At 45.7% G+C, this 20,107-nt stretch overlaps 1 protein-coding gene across 1 annotated transcript in view; it reads right to left on the bottom strand.

Annotated features, from left to right (window-relative positions):
- Positions 1-13,764, bottom strand: part of LOC143793583 (uncharacterized) — a 142,911-nt gene extending 129,147 nt beyond the window's left edge. Inside the window, 3 exon segments of the mRNA XM_077280659.1 lie at positions 7,786-7,909; positions 13,044-13,223; positions 13,540-13,764. Coding sequence (XP_077136774.1) covers positions 7,786-7,909; positions 13,044-13,223; positions 13,540-13,629 — 394 coding nt within the window. The 5' untranslated portion in view covers positions 13,630-13,764.
- Positions 13,765-20,107: the final 6,343 nt, after the last annotated feature.

Genomic DNA, 20,107 nt, shown 5'->3' with positions numbered 1-20,107 from the left:
GACAGTCCTGGGGACACAGAGGACCGGGACATCTCTCTGGTGGATTTCTCCTCCTGGATCCATCTGTGGAGACACACAGACTGAATACATCACCTGCCGTGTATCTGTCTATATATGAGACACGTCTCTCAGAACCGGTAATTCTAGGTTTATGTATCAGGGACTAAATTACATTGTTGTGGTCCTCACCACCGGTACCGAGGTCCCAGCACATTGTGGGCCCCAAGTATGAAGTGATAATCAGTGAGGCCAAAGCCTAATACTCTCTGCTCTGCACTTTTCCAGAGTCGTTGTACTACCAGAAACATGGAAGCCCCCTATATTTCCGTAAACAGATGACAGACCTGAGTGGGGACTTGCTTTTTTGTGTGGATTTATTAAAGCTATTATTGATTCAGATGAAACCCCGGAGGGGTGACATTTCCAAAATGGAATCAGTTGAGGGGAGATTCTGTCTGCTCTTCTGACCCTTAGGGGCTCTGTATATGGAGCTCTGTATATGGAGTACACAAACTATTCTACGATAATTTGTTTTCATAGAGTCAAATAGCGCTCCGTCCCTCCGGAGTCTCACCATATGGCTAAGAAGTACTGTACAGCCACATGTGGGGTATAGCCACTCAGGAAAAATTGAGTTACAATTTTTTGTGCATTTTTTGTACCCATTTCCATGTGTGAAAATGTAAAATCTGGGGATAACACTAAATTTTTGCAGCAAAAAAGTGATTATTTTTTCTTTACTGCCTAATGGTATAAAATCCTGTGACACACCCATGGTGTCAATATGATCACTGCACCCCAAGATCAATTCATTGAGAGGTGTAATTTGTAAAATGGCATCACTTATGGGGGGGTTCTGGCACTTCAAGAGCTCTACTAGTGAGTCATGGCATCTGCAAACCATTCCAGACAAATCTGCATTACAATATGGAGCTTCTTCTCTTCTAAGCTTTGCACTGTGCCTGAAAACTAGTTCTTGACTACATATGGGGTATCGGCATACTCCAGAGAAATCGTACAACAAATTTTAGGGTCCATTTTCTCCCGTTACCCTTATGAAACTGAAAAATTTGGGGCTGAAGTAACATTTTTGTGGGAAACTGTGAAGCACTTGAGGGTTCAAGATGCTTACAAAACATCTAGATATAGTCCCTGAGGGGTGTAGTTTGCAAAATAGGATCACTTATAGGGGGTTTCCACTGTTTAGGCACTTCAGGGGCTCTCCAAACCCAACATGATGTCTGCTATCTATTCCAGCCAATTTTGGGCCCAAAAGTGGTGGTCCTTTCTTTGTCGTGCACCCAAACAGTAGTTTTCCACCACATGTGGGGTTTTGACGTACACAGGAGAAACTGCACAACAAATTGTATGGTCCACTTTCTCCTGTTACTGTTGAAAATGCAAACTTGGGGTCTAAAGTGAAATTTGGGTGGGAAAAAGTAAAGTTTACATTTTTTCCATTCACATTGCTTTCATTCCTGTGAAGCTCCTAAAGGGTTAATAAAGTTCTTGGCTGTGGCTTTGAGCACCTTTGAGGGGTTCAGTTTTTAAAATGGTGTCCCTTTGGGGTATTTTCTGTCACATAGGCAACCCCATAGTCACTTCAAATGTGAAGTGGTCCCTAAAAAAATGGTTTTGTAAATTTTGTTAGAAAGTTGAGAAATTACTGATAAAACCCTTCTAACTTCCTAACAAAAAAAAAGGTTAAAAAATGATGCAGATGTGAAGTAGAGATGTGAGAAATGTGATTTATTAACTACAGCTCTGGAAAAATTAAGGGACCGCTGCAAAATGTTCAGTTTGTCTGATTAATCTCTTTATAGGTATATTTTTGAGTAAAATGTTAATTGTTCTTTTATTATATAAACTTCTGACAACATGTCTCAGAGGTTCCAAGCAACAAATTTAGGGGTTTTTTTCTGAGAAAGAAAAATGGTCAAAATGAAAAACAAACAAACAGTGCTTTCAGACCTCAAATAATGGTGGAAAGAAAACAAGTTCATAATCATTTCGAAACAACAATACTAATGTTTTAACTCAGGAAGAGTTCAGAAATCAATATTTTGTGGAATAACCATGATTTTTAATCACATCTTTCATGCGTCTTGGCATGATTTTTACCAGTCTATCACACTGCTATTGGGTGACCTTATGCCACTCCTGGTTCAAAAATGTAAGTAGTTCTCCTTTGTTTGATGGCTTGTGACTAGTGATCAGCGAGTATACTCGTTGCTTGGGTTTTCCCGAGCACGCTCGGGTGGTCACCGAGTATTTGTGACTGCTCGGAAATTTAGTTTTCATTGCCTCAGCTGAACTATTTACAGCTTACCCCCACATGTACTCAGGCTGGCTAGTAGCTGTAAATCATTCAGCTGCGTCAACAAAAACTAAATCTCCGAGCAGTTACAAATACTCGGAGACCACCCGAGCGTGCTTGGGAAAACCCGAGCAAAGAGTACACTCGCTCATCACTACTTGTGACTATCCATCTTCCTCTTGATTACATTCCAGAGGTTTTAAATGGAGTTCAGGTCTGGAGATTGGGCAGCCATGACAGGGATTAGATGTGGTGGTCTCTTCATTTTTGCCAGAGCTATATTTAGTGTGACATTTCTCTCTGATTTAAGCAAATAAAAATTCAAAGATTGAAAATTGCAACATTTTCTAACCTTTTTCAAATGTTCAATATTTTCATAAATAAACGTAAAAAATATCGCCACTAACACGGTCATGAAGTACAATAGAAAACCAGAGTTATCTCATTAAGTGACAGTGGTCAGAATTGTAAAATTTGGCCTGGTCAGGAAGGTGAAAACAGACTGGGGATGAATGGGTTAAAGAGAAAAATCTCAACATCCGCATTGATATAAACACTAAAAAAGGCAGCAAGTGCGCGGAAAGTTCTTTGTCTCTGAAGGATGAAAAAAGTGGCACATTTATGGATAACGGATGAAGTCACAGCGCTCGGGAGGACAGTGTTGTTGTGAAAACCCGGTAAGCAGCGGTTAGTGCCCATCAATGTGTAGAAAGGAGAATTAGAGAGCAGGCACCAGGGTCATGGGCGCTTACTGATGAACACGGGGAGCCAAGGAGAGATTGTCTGGTCAGATTCCACAGAAAACCCCATAATACATATTCTACTGAACAAACAACCCATTAACCCCTTCATATATGGTTACTTTATGGTAAATGCAAGTCAATGATTTTTACATATGAAAACATAAAAAAATTGACAAAAAAATTGAAAATTTCGCACTTTTAACCCCTTAACGACCAGAGGTATTTCTGTTTTTGCATTTTCATTTTTTGCTCCCCTTCTTCCCAGAGCTATAACTGTTTTATTTTTCTGTCAATATGGCCATGTGAGGGCTTGTTTTTTGCGGGACGAGTTGTACTTTTAAACCACACCATTGATTTTACCATATCGTGTACTGGAAAATGGAGACAAAACTCCAAGTGCGGTGAAATTGCAAAAAAATGAAAATAAGGTTTTTCCCACAGAAAATGTTTGCTTTAGCCCGAAATTTTCACAAGAGTAACAGGAAAAATTGAACTCTTTGGTTATATTTTCTCCTGTTACAACCGTAAAAATAAAAAAAATTGAAGATAAAGCAAAATTTCTGTGGGAAAAATCTTAATTTTCATGGCTCAACACTATGAAATTCTGTGAAACACCTATGGTTTCAAAGTGCTCACCACAAAGTCAAATGGCACAACTTCACTTCAAAGCCCTGCTGTGCGCCCAAACAGTAGTTTTCCACCACAAATGATGTATCGAGATACTCAGGAAACATTGCACAACAAATTTGGGGGTTCATTTTCTCCTCAGTACCTCCTGAAACTGAAGGAATTCCCCGTATTGCCTGCACATCAAAAAAAAGCACAAAATCATTGTGCAATGCCAACTTTATAATGTGGCACTGGCAGCTTTTATGTACCGCATGGCATTCTATGGTTTGAGGACCTGATCTGAGAGATCTACCCCCCAATGAATTTACAATGATGTCATGCCCTCAGCCACAAGTCCGGGCTCCGCTGTGCAGGGAGACAGGCGCCTATCACACAGCCTTACTCACCCTGTCCATGGCTTCAGATGATCAGCGGCTTCTTTCTCTGCTAAGAACCTGCATCCTCTTGGCAGGTCTGCTGGAAATGCTCTTAGGAGCCGCGCCCCGCTTCCTGCACATACTTGAAACAGCAGGGCACCTGTTCGCTATTAGGGCTGTCTGGGCTACGATGCTCTGTGCATAAAAAGCATCCTCCCCTTAAGGGAGGTGCCTGGGCAACGTGTTCATTCTCTAGATTGTTGCCTCAGCTTCAGGCCATGCTCTGCAGTGCTCTGCACTTTACTTACATCTCTATTTTCACAGAGTCCTCTTCTGGCGATTCCCACCCTGGACTCCTCTGGTCTCTCCGGTTCCCACTCCAAGTTGTCTTGCCTCTTCTCACGGAACCCTCCAGATCCTGCTACCGGTGGGATCAACCTTCCTGGATTTCATGGAGCTTCTGGGATTCTCTCCACCAGCAGGTCCAAGTATTCTACAGTGTAGCTAGTTTATCAATACGGGTCGCCCTCTGGTCCTGGATTCGCAGCATTCAGGCCACCTGGTGTTGTAACGGGGGACTCCCTGTATAGGGGTACACCTTGCCCGGTGCTCCACTACGTGGTACAGTGTCGTGATCCAGAGGTTCTTTCCCTCTGACGCCTTTTCCCTTTTTGTTTTACCTTGTTAATAAATATCTTTTGATTTATGAGATCCACTCTCCTGTCTTTTGAGAATCGGGTATACAGCCGCCACTGCACCATCAGTGGTCTAGTGAGTCTGTCGACTATACCTTGTCACACCCTGTGGACATTACAACTGACAAGCAAAATGGTAACAATGTTCTGACCTTCTAACGTTCAGGCTCCATATCTCACCATCCACTACTGCTGAACGTGACACTCCCATCATGTTATTATAGACAATGATCTTGGCTATCTCATACATAATTTTAACCTGCAGTTATTTAGCCTATGATTAGTTATGCTAAAGCTACTTTGTAATACTTTTTTTTTCAGCAAATGAAAAATGGACGTCACTAATACTCTGACGTTCGCTCCTCTAATGCTCTTACTCCCCATCTATAAAGTTAATTGTTTGGTAGCAATTTCTGGAGACAACTGCAAAATGACTGCTCTCTCCATGGCTCAAAGCTCCAAACTAACTTCCTATGAAGCCCGGTATTTATAGGATCGCAGGTTCAAGACCTTCAAGATGTGACAACAGTGGAGAAACCGCGACTCACATATTTGATACAGGGAAGATATATATCTTGGTACCGTGTTAGCCAGTAGATAGAAGAATATTTAGAATTGAGAGTCCTCAGTGGTTGATACCTTTTAATGGTGAACTGAAAAGATGGTAACAAATTGCAATTAGTTACCATCTTTTCAGTTAGCCATTAAAAGGTATCAACCACTGAGGACTCTCAATCTAATATATAAAGCTGAATGTGTGTGTGTGTGTGTGTGTGTGTGTGTGTGTGTGTGTGTGTGTGTGTGTGTGTGTGTGTGTGTGTGTGTGTGTGTGTGTGTGTGTGTGTGTGTGTGTGTGTGTGTGTGTGTGTGTGTGTGTGTCCGGGATTGGCATCTGAACCGTCGCAGCTACAGCCATAACATTTTGCACAGTCACACGTCTGGACCCCGAGAGCGTCATAGGCTATGTTGTGAGGTGAAATTTTAACCCCGCGCGTTCCAATTCACCAAACAATTTTGCCCCTATCTACATAATGGGGAAAAAGTGAAGGGAAAAGTGTTGGAGGCAAATTAACAGCTGCCAGATGTGAACAAGGGGGACTTAAAGAATGAGAGCGATGGCGCCAAAGAGTATATACTGTACAGTTGCTAAGGTGGGGCCCCGACATGGGATACTCACCACACCACCACGGGGATATGAACACACACACAAAATGCGCCACACACTACCACGTGCTTGAACACATATACCACCCTCAGCGCACATTTCACCACACATACACCAACCTCGCCACATAAAATCGAAACACAAAAGTCGCCGCTCAAAACTCGCAACGCGCAAAACTCGCCATATGCAAAACTCGCCACACGTGCAAAACTCACCTCATGGAAAACTCGCCACACGCAAAACTTGCACACGCGGAAAAATTGCCACATGCACAAAAGCTGCAACACATGCAAAAGTTGCCTCACACAAAACTTGCACATACTCAAAAGGCACCACACATAATACTCGCCACGCGCAAAACTCGCCATGCGCAAATCTTGCTGCACACAACTTGCTACACTAACCTGTCACATGCAACTCGACACACAAAAAGTTGCTACACGCATGTCGCCACACAAAACTCATCTCACAAAAGTCGCTACATGCATGTCGCCACACGCAACTCAACACACACAACTTGACACACGAAACTCGCCCTAAAACACACACAAGTCTGGTATTATCCTTCAAAAATAAAAATCTGATTAATAAGCAAGAGCAACAAATGTACCATATAGGAATCCGGCAGCTGTCAGTCACATGACCTGTCTATTATGTGTATGTGTGAGCTAATATATACTGCCAGGGGGTGGGCTTACTGTTGGCTGGGGATTTATCAGGCTGCCAATTTAGCTTACAAATACTGAGGTAAAAATACTGAGCAAATAATATGTGATCGAGGTCTAATACAGGAGAAGATGACATACAGATATATACTATATACAAGAAGGGGATGACACACAGGTATATACTATTTACAGGGGAGATGACACACAGGTATATACTATATACAGGAGGAGATGACACAGATATGTACTATATACAGGAGAGATGACACACAGGTATATACTATATAGAGGAGATGACATACAGGTACATACTACATACAGGAGGAGATGACATACAGGTATATAGTATATACAGGAGGAGATGACACACAGGTATATACTATATACAGGAGCAGATTACCTACAGGTATATAGTATATACAGGAGGAGATGACATACAGGTATATGCTATGTATAGGAGGAGATGACATACAGGTATATACTATATACAGGAGGAGATGACACACAGATATATACTATATATAGGTGAGATGACACACAGGTATATACTATATACAGGAGGAGATTACATACAGGTATATACTATATACAGGGGAGATGACACAGCAGGTATATACTATATACAGGGGAGATGACATACAGGTATATACTATATACAGGAGATGACATACAGGTGTATACTATATATAAGGGAGATGACAAACATGTATATACTGAGGTGAAAATGAGAGGTGTGAGGTGAAAATGAAAAGGTGTGAGTGCAAAATGAGAGGAGTGAGGGAAAATAGTGGAGTGATCGGAAAATGACAGATGTGAGGTCGAAATGACAAGTGTTAGGGGGGAATGAGAGGAGTGAGGGGGAAAATAAGAGGAGTGAGGGGGAAAATGAGAGGTGTGAGGGAGAAAATGAGATGTGAGGGGGAAAATGAAAGATGTGATGGGGAAAATGAGAGAAGTGATGGGAAAATAAGAGAAGTGAGGTGCTATAACTAACCACAGATATTTACTATGCCCAGGCAACGCCGGGCTCTTCAGCTAGTTCTAAATATTTTTCACATATTTGAAGAAGATAATCAGGGAAAAGAACGATGTTGTCAGACGGAGATGTAGAGAAAACCAGAGCAAGTCAGGAGAAAACTCATCTATTATAGGACGACGCCAGAGAGACGTCATCACATCCACCGGAGCCAACAAGGAGCCTCGCTTCTCACCTCGTGGTGTAAGAGGCCGGAGCTCCTCCATCATCACGTCCTGGTACCGATCCTGGTGTCCTTCTAGATACTCCCACTCCTCCATGGAGAGATAGACAGCGACGTCCTGACACCTTATAGGAACCTGACAACAACCACATCATCATCACCCAGAATCCTACAGTGCTGTATAATGTCCCAGCAGTCACCTCTCCGCTCATCACCCAAAATCCTCCAGTGCTGTATAATGTCCCAGAAGTCACCTCTCCGGTCATCACCCAGAATCCTCCAGTGCTGTATAATGTCCCAGCAGTCACCTCTCCGGTCATCACCCAGAATCCTCCAGTGCTGTCCTGCATAATGTCCCAGCAGTCTCCTCTCCGCTCATCACCCAGAATCCTCCAGTGCTGAATAATGTCCCAGCAGTCACCTCTCCGATCATCACCCAGAATCCTCCAGTGCCATCCTGTATAATGTCCCAGCAGTCTCCTCTCCGCTCATCACCCAGAATCCTCCAGTGCTGTATAATGTCCCAGCAGTCACCTCTCCGCTCATCACCCAGAATCCTCCAGTGCCATCCTGTATAATGTCCCAGCAGTCACCTCTCCGGTCATCACCCAGAATCCTCCAGTCCTGTATAATGTCCCAGCAGTCACCTCTCCGCTCATCACCCAGAATCCTCCAGTCCTGTATAATGTCCCAGCAGTCACCTCTCCGCTCATCACCCAGAATCCTCCAGTGCTGTATAATGTCCCAGCAGTCACCTCTCCGCTCATCACCCAGAATCCTCCAGTGCTGTATAATGTCCCAGCAGTCACCTCTCCGCTCATCACCCAGAATCCTCCAGTCCTGTATAATGTCCCAGCAGTCACCTCTCCGCTCATCACCCAGAATCCTCCAGTCCTGTATAATGTCCTAGTAGTCACCTCTCCGCTCATCACCCAGAATCCTCCAGTCCTGTATAATGTCCCAGCAGTCACCTCTCCGTTCATCACCCAGAATCCTCCAGTCCTGTATAATGTCCCAGCAGTCACCTCTCCGCTCATCACCCAGAATCCTCCAGTGCTGTATAATGTCCCAGCAGTCACCTCTCCGCTCATCACCCAGAATCCTCCAGTCCTGTATAATGTCCCAGCAGTCACCTCTCCGCTCATCACCCAGAATCCTCCAGTCCTGTATAATGTCCCAGCAGTCACCTCTCCGCTCATCACCCAGAATCCTCCAGTCCTGTATAATGTCCCAGCAGTCACCTCTCCGCTCATCCCCCAGAATCCTCCAGTGCTGTATAATGTCCCAGCAGTCACCTCTTCGCTCATCACCCAGAATCCTCCAGTGCTGTATAATGTCCCAGAAGTCACCTCTCCGGTCATCACCCAGAATCCTCCAGTGCTGTATAATGTCCCAGCAGTCACCTCTCCGGTCATCACCCAGAATCCTCCAGTGCTGTCCTGCATAATGTCCCAGCAGTCTCCTCTCCGCTCATCACCCAGAATCCTCCAGTGCTGTATAATGTCCCAGCAGTCACCTCTCCGCTCATCACCCAGAATCCTACAGTGCCATCCTGTATAATGTCCCAGCAGTCTCCTCTCCGCTCATCACCCAGAATCCTCCAGTGCTGTATAATGTCCCAGCAGTCACCTCTCCGGTCATCACCCAGAATCCTCCAGTGCCATCCTGTATAATGTCCCAGCAGTCACCTCTCCGGTCATCACCCAGAATCCTCCAGTGCCGTCCTGTATAATGTCCCAGCAGTCACCTCTCCGCTCATCACCCAGAATCCTCCAGTGCCGTCCTGTATAATGTCCCAGCAGTCACCTCTCCGCTCATCACCCAGAATCTTCTAGTCCTGTATAATGTCCCAGCAGTCACCTCTCCGCTCATCACCCAGAATCCTTCAGTGCTGTCCTGTATAATGTCCCAGCAGTCACCTCTCCGCTCATCACCCAGAATCCTCCAGTGCTGTATAATGTCCCAGCAGTCACCTCTCCGCTCATCACCCAGAATCCTTCAGTGCCATCCTGTATTATGTCCCAGCAGTCACCTCTCCGCTCATCACCCAGAATCCTCCAGTGCTGTCCTGTATAATGTCCCAGCAGTCACCTCTCCGCTCATCACCCAGAATCCTCTAGTCCTGTATAATGTCCCAGCAGTCACATCTCCGCTCATCACCCAGAATCCTCCAGTGCCGTCCTGTATAATGTCCCAGCAGTCACCTCTCCGCTCATCACCCAGAATCCTCCAGTGCTGTATAATGTCCCAGCAGTCACCTCTCCGCTCATCACCCAGAATCCTCCAGTCCTGTATAATGTCCCAGCAGTCACCTCTCCGCTCATCACCCAGAATCCTCCAGTGCTGTATAATGTCCCAGCAGTCACCTCTCCGCTCATCACCCAGAATCCTCCAGTGCCATCCTGTATAATGTCCCAGCAGTCACCTCTCCGCTCATCACCCAGAATCCTCCAGTGCTGTCCTGTATAATGTCCCAGCAGTCACCTCTCCGGTCATCACCCAGAATCCTCCAGTGCCGTCCTGTATAATGTCCCAGCAGTCACCTCTCCGGTCATCACCCAGAATCCTCCAGTACCGTCCTGCATAATGTCCCAGCAGTCACCTCTCAGCTCATTACCCAGAATCCTCCAGTGCCATCCTGTATAATGTCCCAGCAGTCACCTCTCCGCTCATCACCCAGAATCCTCCAGTGCTGTCCTGTATAATGTCCCAGCAGTCACCTCTCCGCTCATCACCCAGAATCCTCCAGTGCCATCCTGTATAATGTCCCAGCAGTCACCTCTCCGCTCATCACCCAGAATCCTCCAGTGCCGTCCTGTATAATGTCCCAGCAGTCACCTCTCCGCTCATCACCCAGAATCCTCTAGTCCTGTATAATGTCCCAGCAGTCACCTCTCCGCTCATCACCCAGAATCCATCAGTGCTGTCCTGTATAATGTCCCAGCAGTCACCTCTCCGCTCATCACCCAGAATCCTCCAGTGCTGTATAATGTCCCAGCAGTCACCTCTCCGCTCATCACCCAGAATCCCCCAGTCCTGTATGTCCCAGCAGTCACCTCTCCGCTCATCACCCAGAATCATCCTCTAGTCCTGTATGTCCCAGCAGTCACATCTCCGCTCATCACCCAGAATCCTCCAGTGCCGTCCTGTATAATGTCCCAGCAGTCACCTCTCCGCTCATCACCCAGAATCCTCCAGTGCTGTATAATGTCCCAGCAGTCACCTCTCCACTCATCACCCAGAATCCTCCAGTCCTGTATAATGTCCCAGCAGTCACCTCTCCGCTCATCACACAGAATCCTCCAGTGCTGTATAATCTCCCAGCAGTCACCTCTCCGCTCATCACCCAGAATCCTCCAGTGCTGTATAATGTCCCAGCAGTCACCTCTCTGCTCATCACCCAGAATCCTCCAGTGCTGTATAATGTCCCAGCAGTCACCTCTCATCACCCAGAATCCTCCAGTGCTGTATAATGTCCCAGCAGTCACCTCTCTGCTCATCACCCAGAATCCTCCAGTCCTGTATAATGTCCCAGCAGTCACCTCTCCGCTCATCACCCAGAATCCTCCAGTCCTGTATAATGTACCAGCAGTCACCTCTCCGCTCATCACACAGAATCCTCCAGTGCTGTATAATCTCCCAGTAGTCACCTCTCCGCTCATCACCCAGAATCCTCCAGTGCTGTATAATGTCCCAGCAGTCACCTCTCCGCTCATCACCCAGAATCCTCCAGTGCTGTATAATGTCCCAGCAGTCACCTCTCCGCTCATCACCCAGAATCCTCCAGTGCTGTATAATGTCCCAGCAGTCACCTCTCCGCTCATCACCCAGAATCCTCCAGTCCTGTATAATGTCCCAGCAGTCACCTCTCCGCTCATCACCCAGAATCCTCCAGTGCTGTATAATGTCCCAGCAGTCACCTCTCTGCTCATCACCCAGAATCCTCCAGTGCTGTATAATGTCCCAGCAGTCACCTCTCATCACCCAGAATCCTCCAGTGCTGTATAATGTCCCAGCAGTCACCTCTCCGCTCATCACCCAGGATCCTCCAGTGCTGTATAATGTCCCTGCAGCCACCTCTCCGCTCATCACCCAGAATCCTCCAGTCCTGTATAATGTCCCAGCAGTCACCTCTCCGCTCATCACCCAGAATCCTCCAGTCCTGTATAATGTACCAGCATTCACCTCTCCGCTCATCACACAGAATCCTCCAGTGCTGTATAATCTCCCAGCAGTCACCTCTCTGCTCATCACCCAGAATCCTCCAGTCCTGTATAATGTCCCAGCAGTCACCTCTCCGCTCATCACCCAGAATCCTCCAGTGCTGTATAATGTCCCAGCAGTCACCTCTCCGCTCATCACCCAGAATCCTCCAGTGCTGTATAATGTCCCAGCAGTCACCTCTCTGCTCATCACCCAGAATCCTCCAGTCCTGTATAATGTCCCAGCAGTCACCTCTCCGCTCATCACCCAGAATCCTCCAGTCCTGTATAATGTCCCAGCAGTCACCTCTCCGCTCATCACCCAGAATCCTCCAGTGCTGTATAATGTCCCAGCAGTCACCTCTCCGCTCATCACACAGAATCCTCCAGTCCTGAATAATGTCCCAGCAGTCACCTCTCCGGTCATCACCCAGAATCCTCCAGTCCTGTATAATGTCCCAGCAGTCACCTCTCCGCTCATCACCCAGAATCCTCCAGTCCTGTATAATGTCCCAGCAGTCACCTCTCCGCTCATCACCCAGAATCCTCCAGTCCTGTATAATGTCCCAGCAGTCACCTCTCCGCTCATCACCCAGAATCCTCCAGTGCCGTCCTGTATAATGTCCCAGCAGTCACCTCTCCGCTCATCACCCAGAATCCTCCAGTCCTGTATAATCTCCCAGCAGTCACCTCTCCGCTCATCACCCAGAATCCTCCAGTGCTGTATAATGTCCCAGCAGTCACCTCTCCCGTCATCACCCAGAATCCTCCAGTCCTGTATAATGTCCCAGCAGTCACCTCTCCGCTCATCACCCAGAATCCTCCAGTGCTGTATAATGTCCCAGCAGTCACCTCTCCGCTCATCACCCAGAATCCTCCAGTGCTGTATAATGTCCCAGCAGTCACCTCTCCGCTCATCACCCAGAATCCTCCAGTGCTGTATATTGTCCCAGCAGTCACCTTTCCGCTCATCACCCAGAATCCTCCAGTCCTGTATAATGTCCCAGCAGTCACCTCTCTACTCATCACCCAGAATCCTCCAGTCCTGTATAATGTCCCAGCAGTCACCTCTCCGCTCAGCAGCTCAATCATCTTGTTGCTGAGCTCCAGGATCTTCTTGTTCCTCTCATGTAGCAGGGAGTGCGGGGGAGGCTCTGTGATGGGGCCCGGGCTCCGCCCTCCTGACTCCTGGAGATGGATGATGGGAGTCACACCGTCCCCCGGGGTCTTCCTCACTATTGTGTAATCCTGTGTATGGAGAGAGACACTTAGGGAGAAGATTCCTTCCCGACTCCAGATCTGACAATCAGTAGAAATCCCGGGATCAATAACCGTCTCCAGTAATCTGGGGCCATAACCGGGAATATTATTCCCCCCCGGACAGACATCCCGGCCCCTCTACAGCTCTTATAGGGAATCCCCATGACAACTCCTCCGGGCAGAGAGCTCCACACAATCACTGCTCTTACAGGAAAGAATCCTTCTCTCTATTCTGGATTTCCTCCTCCCGATGTCGGACTTGTCACAGAACACAATAAAGCTGATAGAAATGTAGAGGAGTTACCTCTCCGCTCAGCAGGGAGACGATCTCCAGGGCCAAGTGGAATAATCTTCTGGTGGTCTCATCCCTGTCCTCGTCCATCCTCGGGGTCATTCAGGAGGAGGAGGGATGAGCACTGGATCAGCTGGAGGGATCTCGTCCTGCTAGCTGATAACAGAGAGAACAGCTTTCCATATAAAGTAGGAAGTGTCTGCTGCACTGAGAGCAGAAGGACCTGTGGTGATGTCATTGTCATGTGATCAAGGGGCGGAGCTCAGGAGAGAAATGTAATGGTGACATCCCCACAGTTCCTTCAGCTCTCAGTGCAGCAGACACTTCCTACTTTATATGGAAAGCTGTTCTCTCTTTTATCAGCCACTAGCTGAAGAGCCCGGCGTTGCCTGGGCATAGTAAATATCTGTGGTTAGTTATAGCACCTCACTTCTCTTATTTCCCCATCACGCCTCTCATTTTCCCCATCACGCCTCTCATTTTCCCCATCACATCTTTCATTTTCCCCCTCACATCTCTCATTTTCTCCCTCACACCTCTCATTTTCCCCCTCACTCCTCTTATTTTCCCCCTCACTCCTCTCATTCCCCCCTAACACTTGTCATTTCGACCTCACATCTGTCATTTTCCGATCACTCCACTATTTTCCCTCACTCCTCTCATTTTGCACTCACACCTTTTCATTTTCACCTCACACCTCTCATTTTCACCTCAGTATATACATGTTTGTTATCTCCCTTATATATAGTATACACCTGTATGTCATCTCCTGTATATAGTATATACCTGTATGTCATCTCCCCTGTATATAGTATATACCTGCTGTGTCATCTCCCCTGTATATAGTATATACCTGTATGTAATCTCCTCCTGTATATAGTATATACCTGTGTGTCATCTCACCTATATATAGTATATATCTGTGTGTCATCTCCTCCTGTATATAGCATATACCTGTATGTCATCTCCTATACATAGCATATACCTGTATCTCATCTCCTCCTGTATATACTATATACCTGTAGGTAATCTGCTCCTGTATATAGTATATACCTGTGTGTCATCTCCTCCTGTATATAGTATATACCTCTATGTCATCTCCTCCTGTATGTAGTATGTACCTGTATGTCATCTCCTCCTCTATATAGTATATACCTGTGTGTCATCTCTCCTGTATATAGTATATATCTGTGTGTCATCTCCTCCTGTATATAGTATATACCTGTGTGCCATCTCCTCCTGTATATAGTATATACCTCTATGTCATCTCCTCCTGTATGTAGTATGTACCTGTATGTCATCTCCTCCTCTATATAGTATATACCTGTGTGTCATCTCTCCTGTATATAGTATATATCTGTGTGTCATCTCCTCCTGTATATAGTATATATCTGTGTGTCATCTCCCCTGTATATAGTATATATCTGTGTGTCATCTCCTCCTGTATATAGTATATACCTGTGTGTCATCTCCTCCTGTATATAGTATATATCTGTGTGTCATCTCTCCTGTAAATAGTATATATCTGTAGGTCATCTCCTCCTGTATTAGACCTCGTTCACACGTTATTTGGTCAGTATTTTTACCTCAGTATTTGTAAGCTAAATTGGCAGCCTGATAAATCCCCAGCCAACAGTAAGCCCACCCCCTGGCAGTATATATTAGCTCACATATACACATAATAGACTGGTCATGTGACTGACAGCTGCCGGATTCCTATATGGTACATTTGTTGCTCTTGTAGTTTGTCTGCTTATTAATCAGATTTTTATTTTTGAAGGATAATACCAGACTTGTGTGTGTTTTAGGGCGAGTTTTGTGTGTCAAGTTGTGTGTGTTGAGTTGCGTGTGGCGACATACATGTAGCGACTTTTGTGAGATGAGTTTTGTGTGGCGACATGCGTGTAGCAACTTTTTGTGTGTCGAGTTGCATGTGACAGGTTAGTGTAGCAAGTTGTGTGCAGCAAGATTTGTGCATGGCGAGTTTTGCGCGTGGCGAGTTTTATGTGTGGTGCCTTTTGAGTATGTGCAAGTTTTGTGTGAGGCAACTTTTGCAACTTTTGTGCATGTGGCAATTTTTCTGCGTGTGCAAGTTTTGCGTGTGGCGAGTTTTCCATGAGGTGAGTTTTGCACGTGTGGCGAGTTTTGCATGTGGAGTTTTGCGCGTGGCGAGTTTTGAGCGGCGACTTTTGTGTTTCGACTTTTATGTGGCGAGGTTGGTGTATGTGTGGTGAAATGTGCGCTGAGGGTGGTATATGTGTTCGAGCACGTGGTAGTGTGTGGCGCATTTTGTGTGTGTGTACATATCCCCGTGGTGGCGTGGTGATTATCCCATGTCGGGGCCCCACCTTAGCAACTGTACAGTATATACTCTTTGGCGCCATCGTTGTCATTCTTTAAGTCCTCCTTGTTCACATTTGGCAGCTGTTAATTTGCCTCCAACACTTTTCCTTTCATTTTTTCCCCATTATGTAGATAGGGGCAAAATTGTTTGGTGAATTGGAACACGCGGGGTTAAAATTTCACCTCACAACATAGCCTATGACGCTCTCGGGGTCCAGACGTGTGACTGTGCAAAATGTTGTGGCTGTAGCTGCGACGGTTCAGATGCCAATCCCGGACATACACACACACACACACACACACACACACACACACACACACACACACACACACACACACACACACACACACATTCAGCTTTATATATTAGATTATCCAGGAAACTGTGTGACGTCAGCACCAAGGAGAGAATCCAGGAGAGGAGACCGGAGGTCAAACACAGGAACCATCTGTCCTGAGAGGAGTAGCTAGGGTTTTGGTTCAGGATTCACCGTCCTTAGGCTGCCGTCACACATGCGAGTTTAACGGACGTATGAGCGCCGAAAATACATCTGTAAAATTCGCATTACACACGGCCCAATTAATCTCTATGGCCCAGCTCCTATCAGCCGTATATTACGCATCCGTAATATACGGTCTTGTACGGCCGTAGAAAATCGCAGCATGCTGCGTTTGTCACCGTATTGCGCAAAAAAACGCCAATGAAAGTCTATGGGGGCGAGAAAAATACGGATTCCACACGGACCAGCAGTGTGACCTGCGAGAAATACTCACCGGTGTTAGAGAAAAGCCGGTAATTAAATTGCCGGCTTTTCATTTCTCCTGCACAAACCCGACAGGATATGAGACATGATTACATACAGTAAACCATCTCATATCCCCTTTTTGTTTGCATATTCCACACTACTAATGTTAGTACTGTGTATGTGCAAAATTTGGGCGCTGTAGCTTGTAAAATAAAGGGTTAAATGGCGGAAAAAATTGGCGTGGGCTCCCGCGCAATTTTCTCCGCCAGAGTGGGAAAGCCAGTGACTGAGGGCAGATATTAATAGCCTAGAGAGGGTCCATGGTTATTGGCCCCCCCCGTGGCTAAAAACATCTGCCCCCATCCACCCCAGAAAAGGCACATCTGGAAGATGCGCCTATTCTGGCACTTGGCCACTCTCTTCCCACTCCCTGTAGCGGTGGGATATGGGGTAATGAAGGGTTAATGTCACCTTGCTATTGTAAGGTGACATTAAGCCAGATTAATAATGGAGAGGCGTCAATTATGTCACCTATCCATTATTAATCCAATTGTATGAAAGGGTTAAAAAAACACACACATTATTAAAAAGTATTTTAATGAAATAAACACACAGGTTGTTTTAATATTTTATTGCTCTCTCAATCCACCTGAAGACCCTCGCTCTGAAAAATAATAAACCAACAATATACATACCTTCTGAGGATCTGTCCGTCCCACGAAGTAAATCCATCTGAAGGGGTTAAATCATTTTACAGCCAGGAGCTGTGCTAATGCACTCGCTCGTGCCTGTAAAACCCCGGGTACTGAAAGGAAAGCTGGGTGATCTGTAGTTACCTTGAGTTGCGGTGAGGCGCCCTCTGGTGGATGTCCTCATGAACTGGAGCCTTGGAAAAGTTCCCACGCTCGAGTTCATATGAGTTCATCCAGCAGAGGGCGCCTCACCGCGACTCAGTGTAAGTACAGATCACCCAGCTTTCCTTTCAGCACCCGGGGTTTTTACAGCCACGAGCAGTGCTTTAGCGCAGCTCCTGGCTGTAAAATGATTTAACCCCTTCAGATGGATTTACTTCGTGGGACGTGACAGTTCATCAGAAGGTATGTATATTGTTGGTTTATTATTTTGCCAAGCGAGGGTCTTCCTGATGGTTTGAGAGAGCAATAAAATACTAAAACAACCTGTTTGTTTATTTCATTAAAATACTTTTTAATAATGTGTGTGTGTTTTTTAACCCTTTCAGACAATTGGATTAATAATGGATAGGTGACATAATTGACGCCTCTCCATTATTAATCTGGCTTAATGTCACCTTATTATTACAATAGCAAGGTGATATTAACCCTTCATTACCCCATAGCCCACCGCTACACGGGAGTGGGAAGAAAGTTGCCAAGTGCCAGAATAGGCGCATCTTCCAGATGTGCCTTTTCTGGGGTGGCTGGGGGTAGATGTTTGTAGCCAGGGGGGCCAATAACCATGGACCCTCTCTAGGCTATTAATATCTTCCCTCAGTCACTGGCTTTACCACTCTGGCGGAGAAAATTGCGCGGGAGCCAACACCAATTTTTTTCCGCGATTTAACCCTTTATTTTAGCAGCTACAGCACCCAAATTTTGCACATACACACTACTAACATTAGTAGTGTGGAATATGCAAAAAAAAGGGGATATGAGATGGTTTACTGTATGTAATCATGTCTCATATCATGTCGGGTTTGGGAAGGAGAAATGAAAAGCCGGCAATTGAATTACCGGCTTTTCACATAGATCGCGCTAAATTAAATATAAATACAGAATATATATATATGTGTCTCAATGATATATATGTATATATATATATATATATATATATATATATATATATATATATATATATATATATATATATATATATATATATATATATATATAAAAAAAAGAAAGACAGCACAAAAAAATAGAAAAAAGGGGCTTCAATGCCTGAACGGCGTGGCGGCATTTCGGATATCTTTATCCTTTTTCAAAGACCATTTCAACAGTGGTTGGGAAGACGCTGCACTACAATTTGGTAATATAAGATGCTGTTCCGATTTTGAACTATATATATATATATATATATATATATATATATATATATATATATATATATATATATATATATACTGTATATATGTTTTACCGAACATTTGAGCACATAAATCCATTAGATGTCGGTTTTGCAAGCCTGCGAGAAAATATCGCAGTACGGATGCCATACGGATTACATACGGATGATGCCATGCGCAAAATACGCTGACACACCCTGCCTACGGATGACATACGGACCACTATTTTGGGGACTTTTCTGCGTATTACGGCCGTAAAAAACGGACCGTATTGTCTTACGCCTAGTGTGACGCCGGCCTTACTGTTGAGGTTCCTCAAGGATCAGTCCTAGGCCCCCTCCTCTTCTCCTTTGTATACTGCCCCTATTGGACAAACAATCAGTAGATTTGTTTTCCAGTACCATCTCTATGCTGATGACACCCAATTATACACTTCTCCTGATATCACGCCGGCCTTTTTAGAAAACACCAGTGATTGTCTTACCGCTGTCTCTAACATCATGTCCTCCCTCTATCTGAAACTGAACCTGTCAAAAACTGAACTCCTTGTGTTTCCTCCCTCTACTAACCTACCTTTGCCCGACATTGCCATTTCCGTGTGTGGATCCACCATTACTCTCCAGCAACATGCCCGCTGCCTTGGGGTCATACTTGATTCCGAGCTGTCCTTCACCCCCCACATCCGATCACTGGCTCGCTCTTCTTATCTGAATCTCAAAAACATTTCTAGAATTCGCCCTTTTCTTACTTTCGACTCTGCAAAAACTCTTATTGTGTCTCTTATTCATTCTCGTCTGGACTAGTGTAACTCTACTAATTGGCCTCCCTCTTACCAAACTCTCCCCTCTCCAATCTGTCCTGAATGCTGCTGCCAGGATTATATTTCTTATCAGTCATTACACCCATGCCTATACCTTGTGCCAGTCATTACACTGGTTACCCATCCACTCCAGAATCCAGGACAAAACTATTACCCTCATCCACAAAGCACTCCGTGGCTCAGCTCCACCCTACATCTCCTCCCTGGTCTCAGTCTACCATCCTGTGACAGTTCAAAGAGGGAAAACGGAAAGTGGACCCTCTAGACCGTGACGACGAACCCCCCACAGATGAGCTGACCAGATAGACCGCCCCCTATACAGGGAGAGATAGGGGCAGGCCCGTGAGGGACTATCGCCACGGAAGCAGGAGGACCGGGATGGGAGAAGACAAAGAAGTGGTGGAGACGGTAGGACCACAGGATAGGTGAGTACTGCAGAGACACAGAAACTGACGAAGGTACTGCAACGGTACTGGGTCTGACGGAGGTATTGCAGTGACACAGGGACTGACAAAGGTACTGCAGCGGTACAAGGACTGACGGGAACACTGCAGAGACACAAGGTCTGAAGAGATGCTGTAGAGGCAC

The sequence above is a fragment of the Ranitomeya variabilis genome, chromosome 1, assembly GCF_051348905.1.
Source record: "Ranitomeya variabilis isolate aRanVar5 chromosome 1, aRanVar5.hap1, whole genome shotgun sequence".
NCBI lineage: Eukaryota > Metazoa > Chordata > Amphibia > Anura > Dendrobatidae > Ranitomeya > Ranitomeya variabilis.
This window is presented reverse-complemented; position numbering and strand designations above follow the sequence as displayed.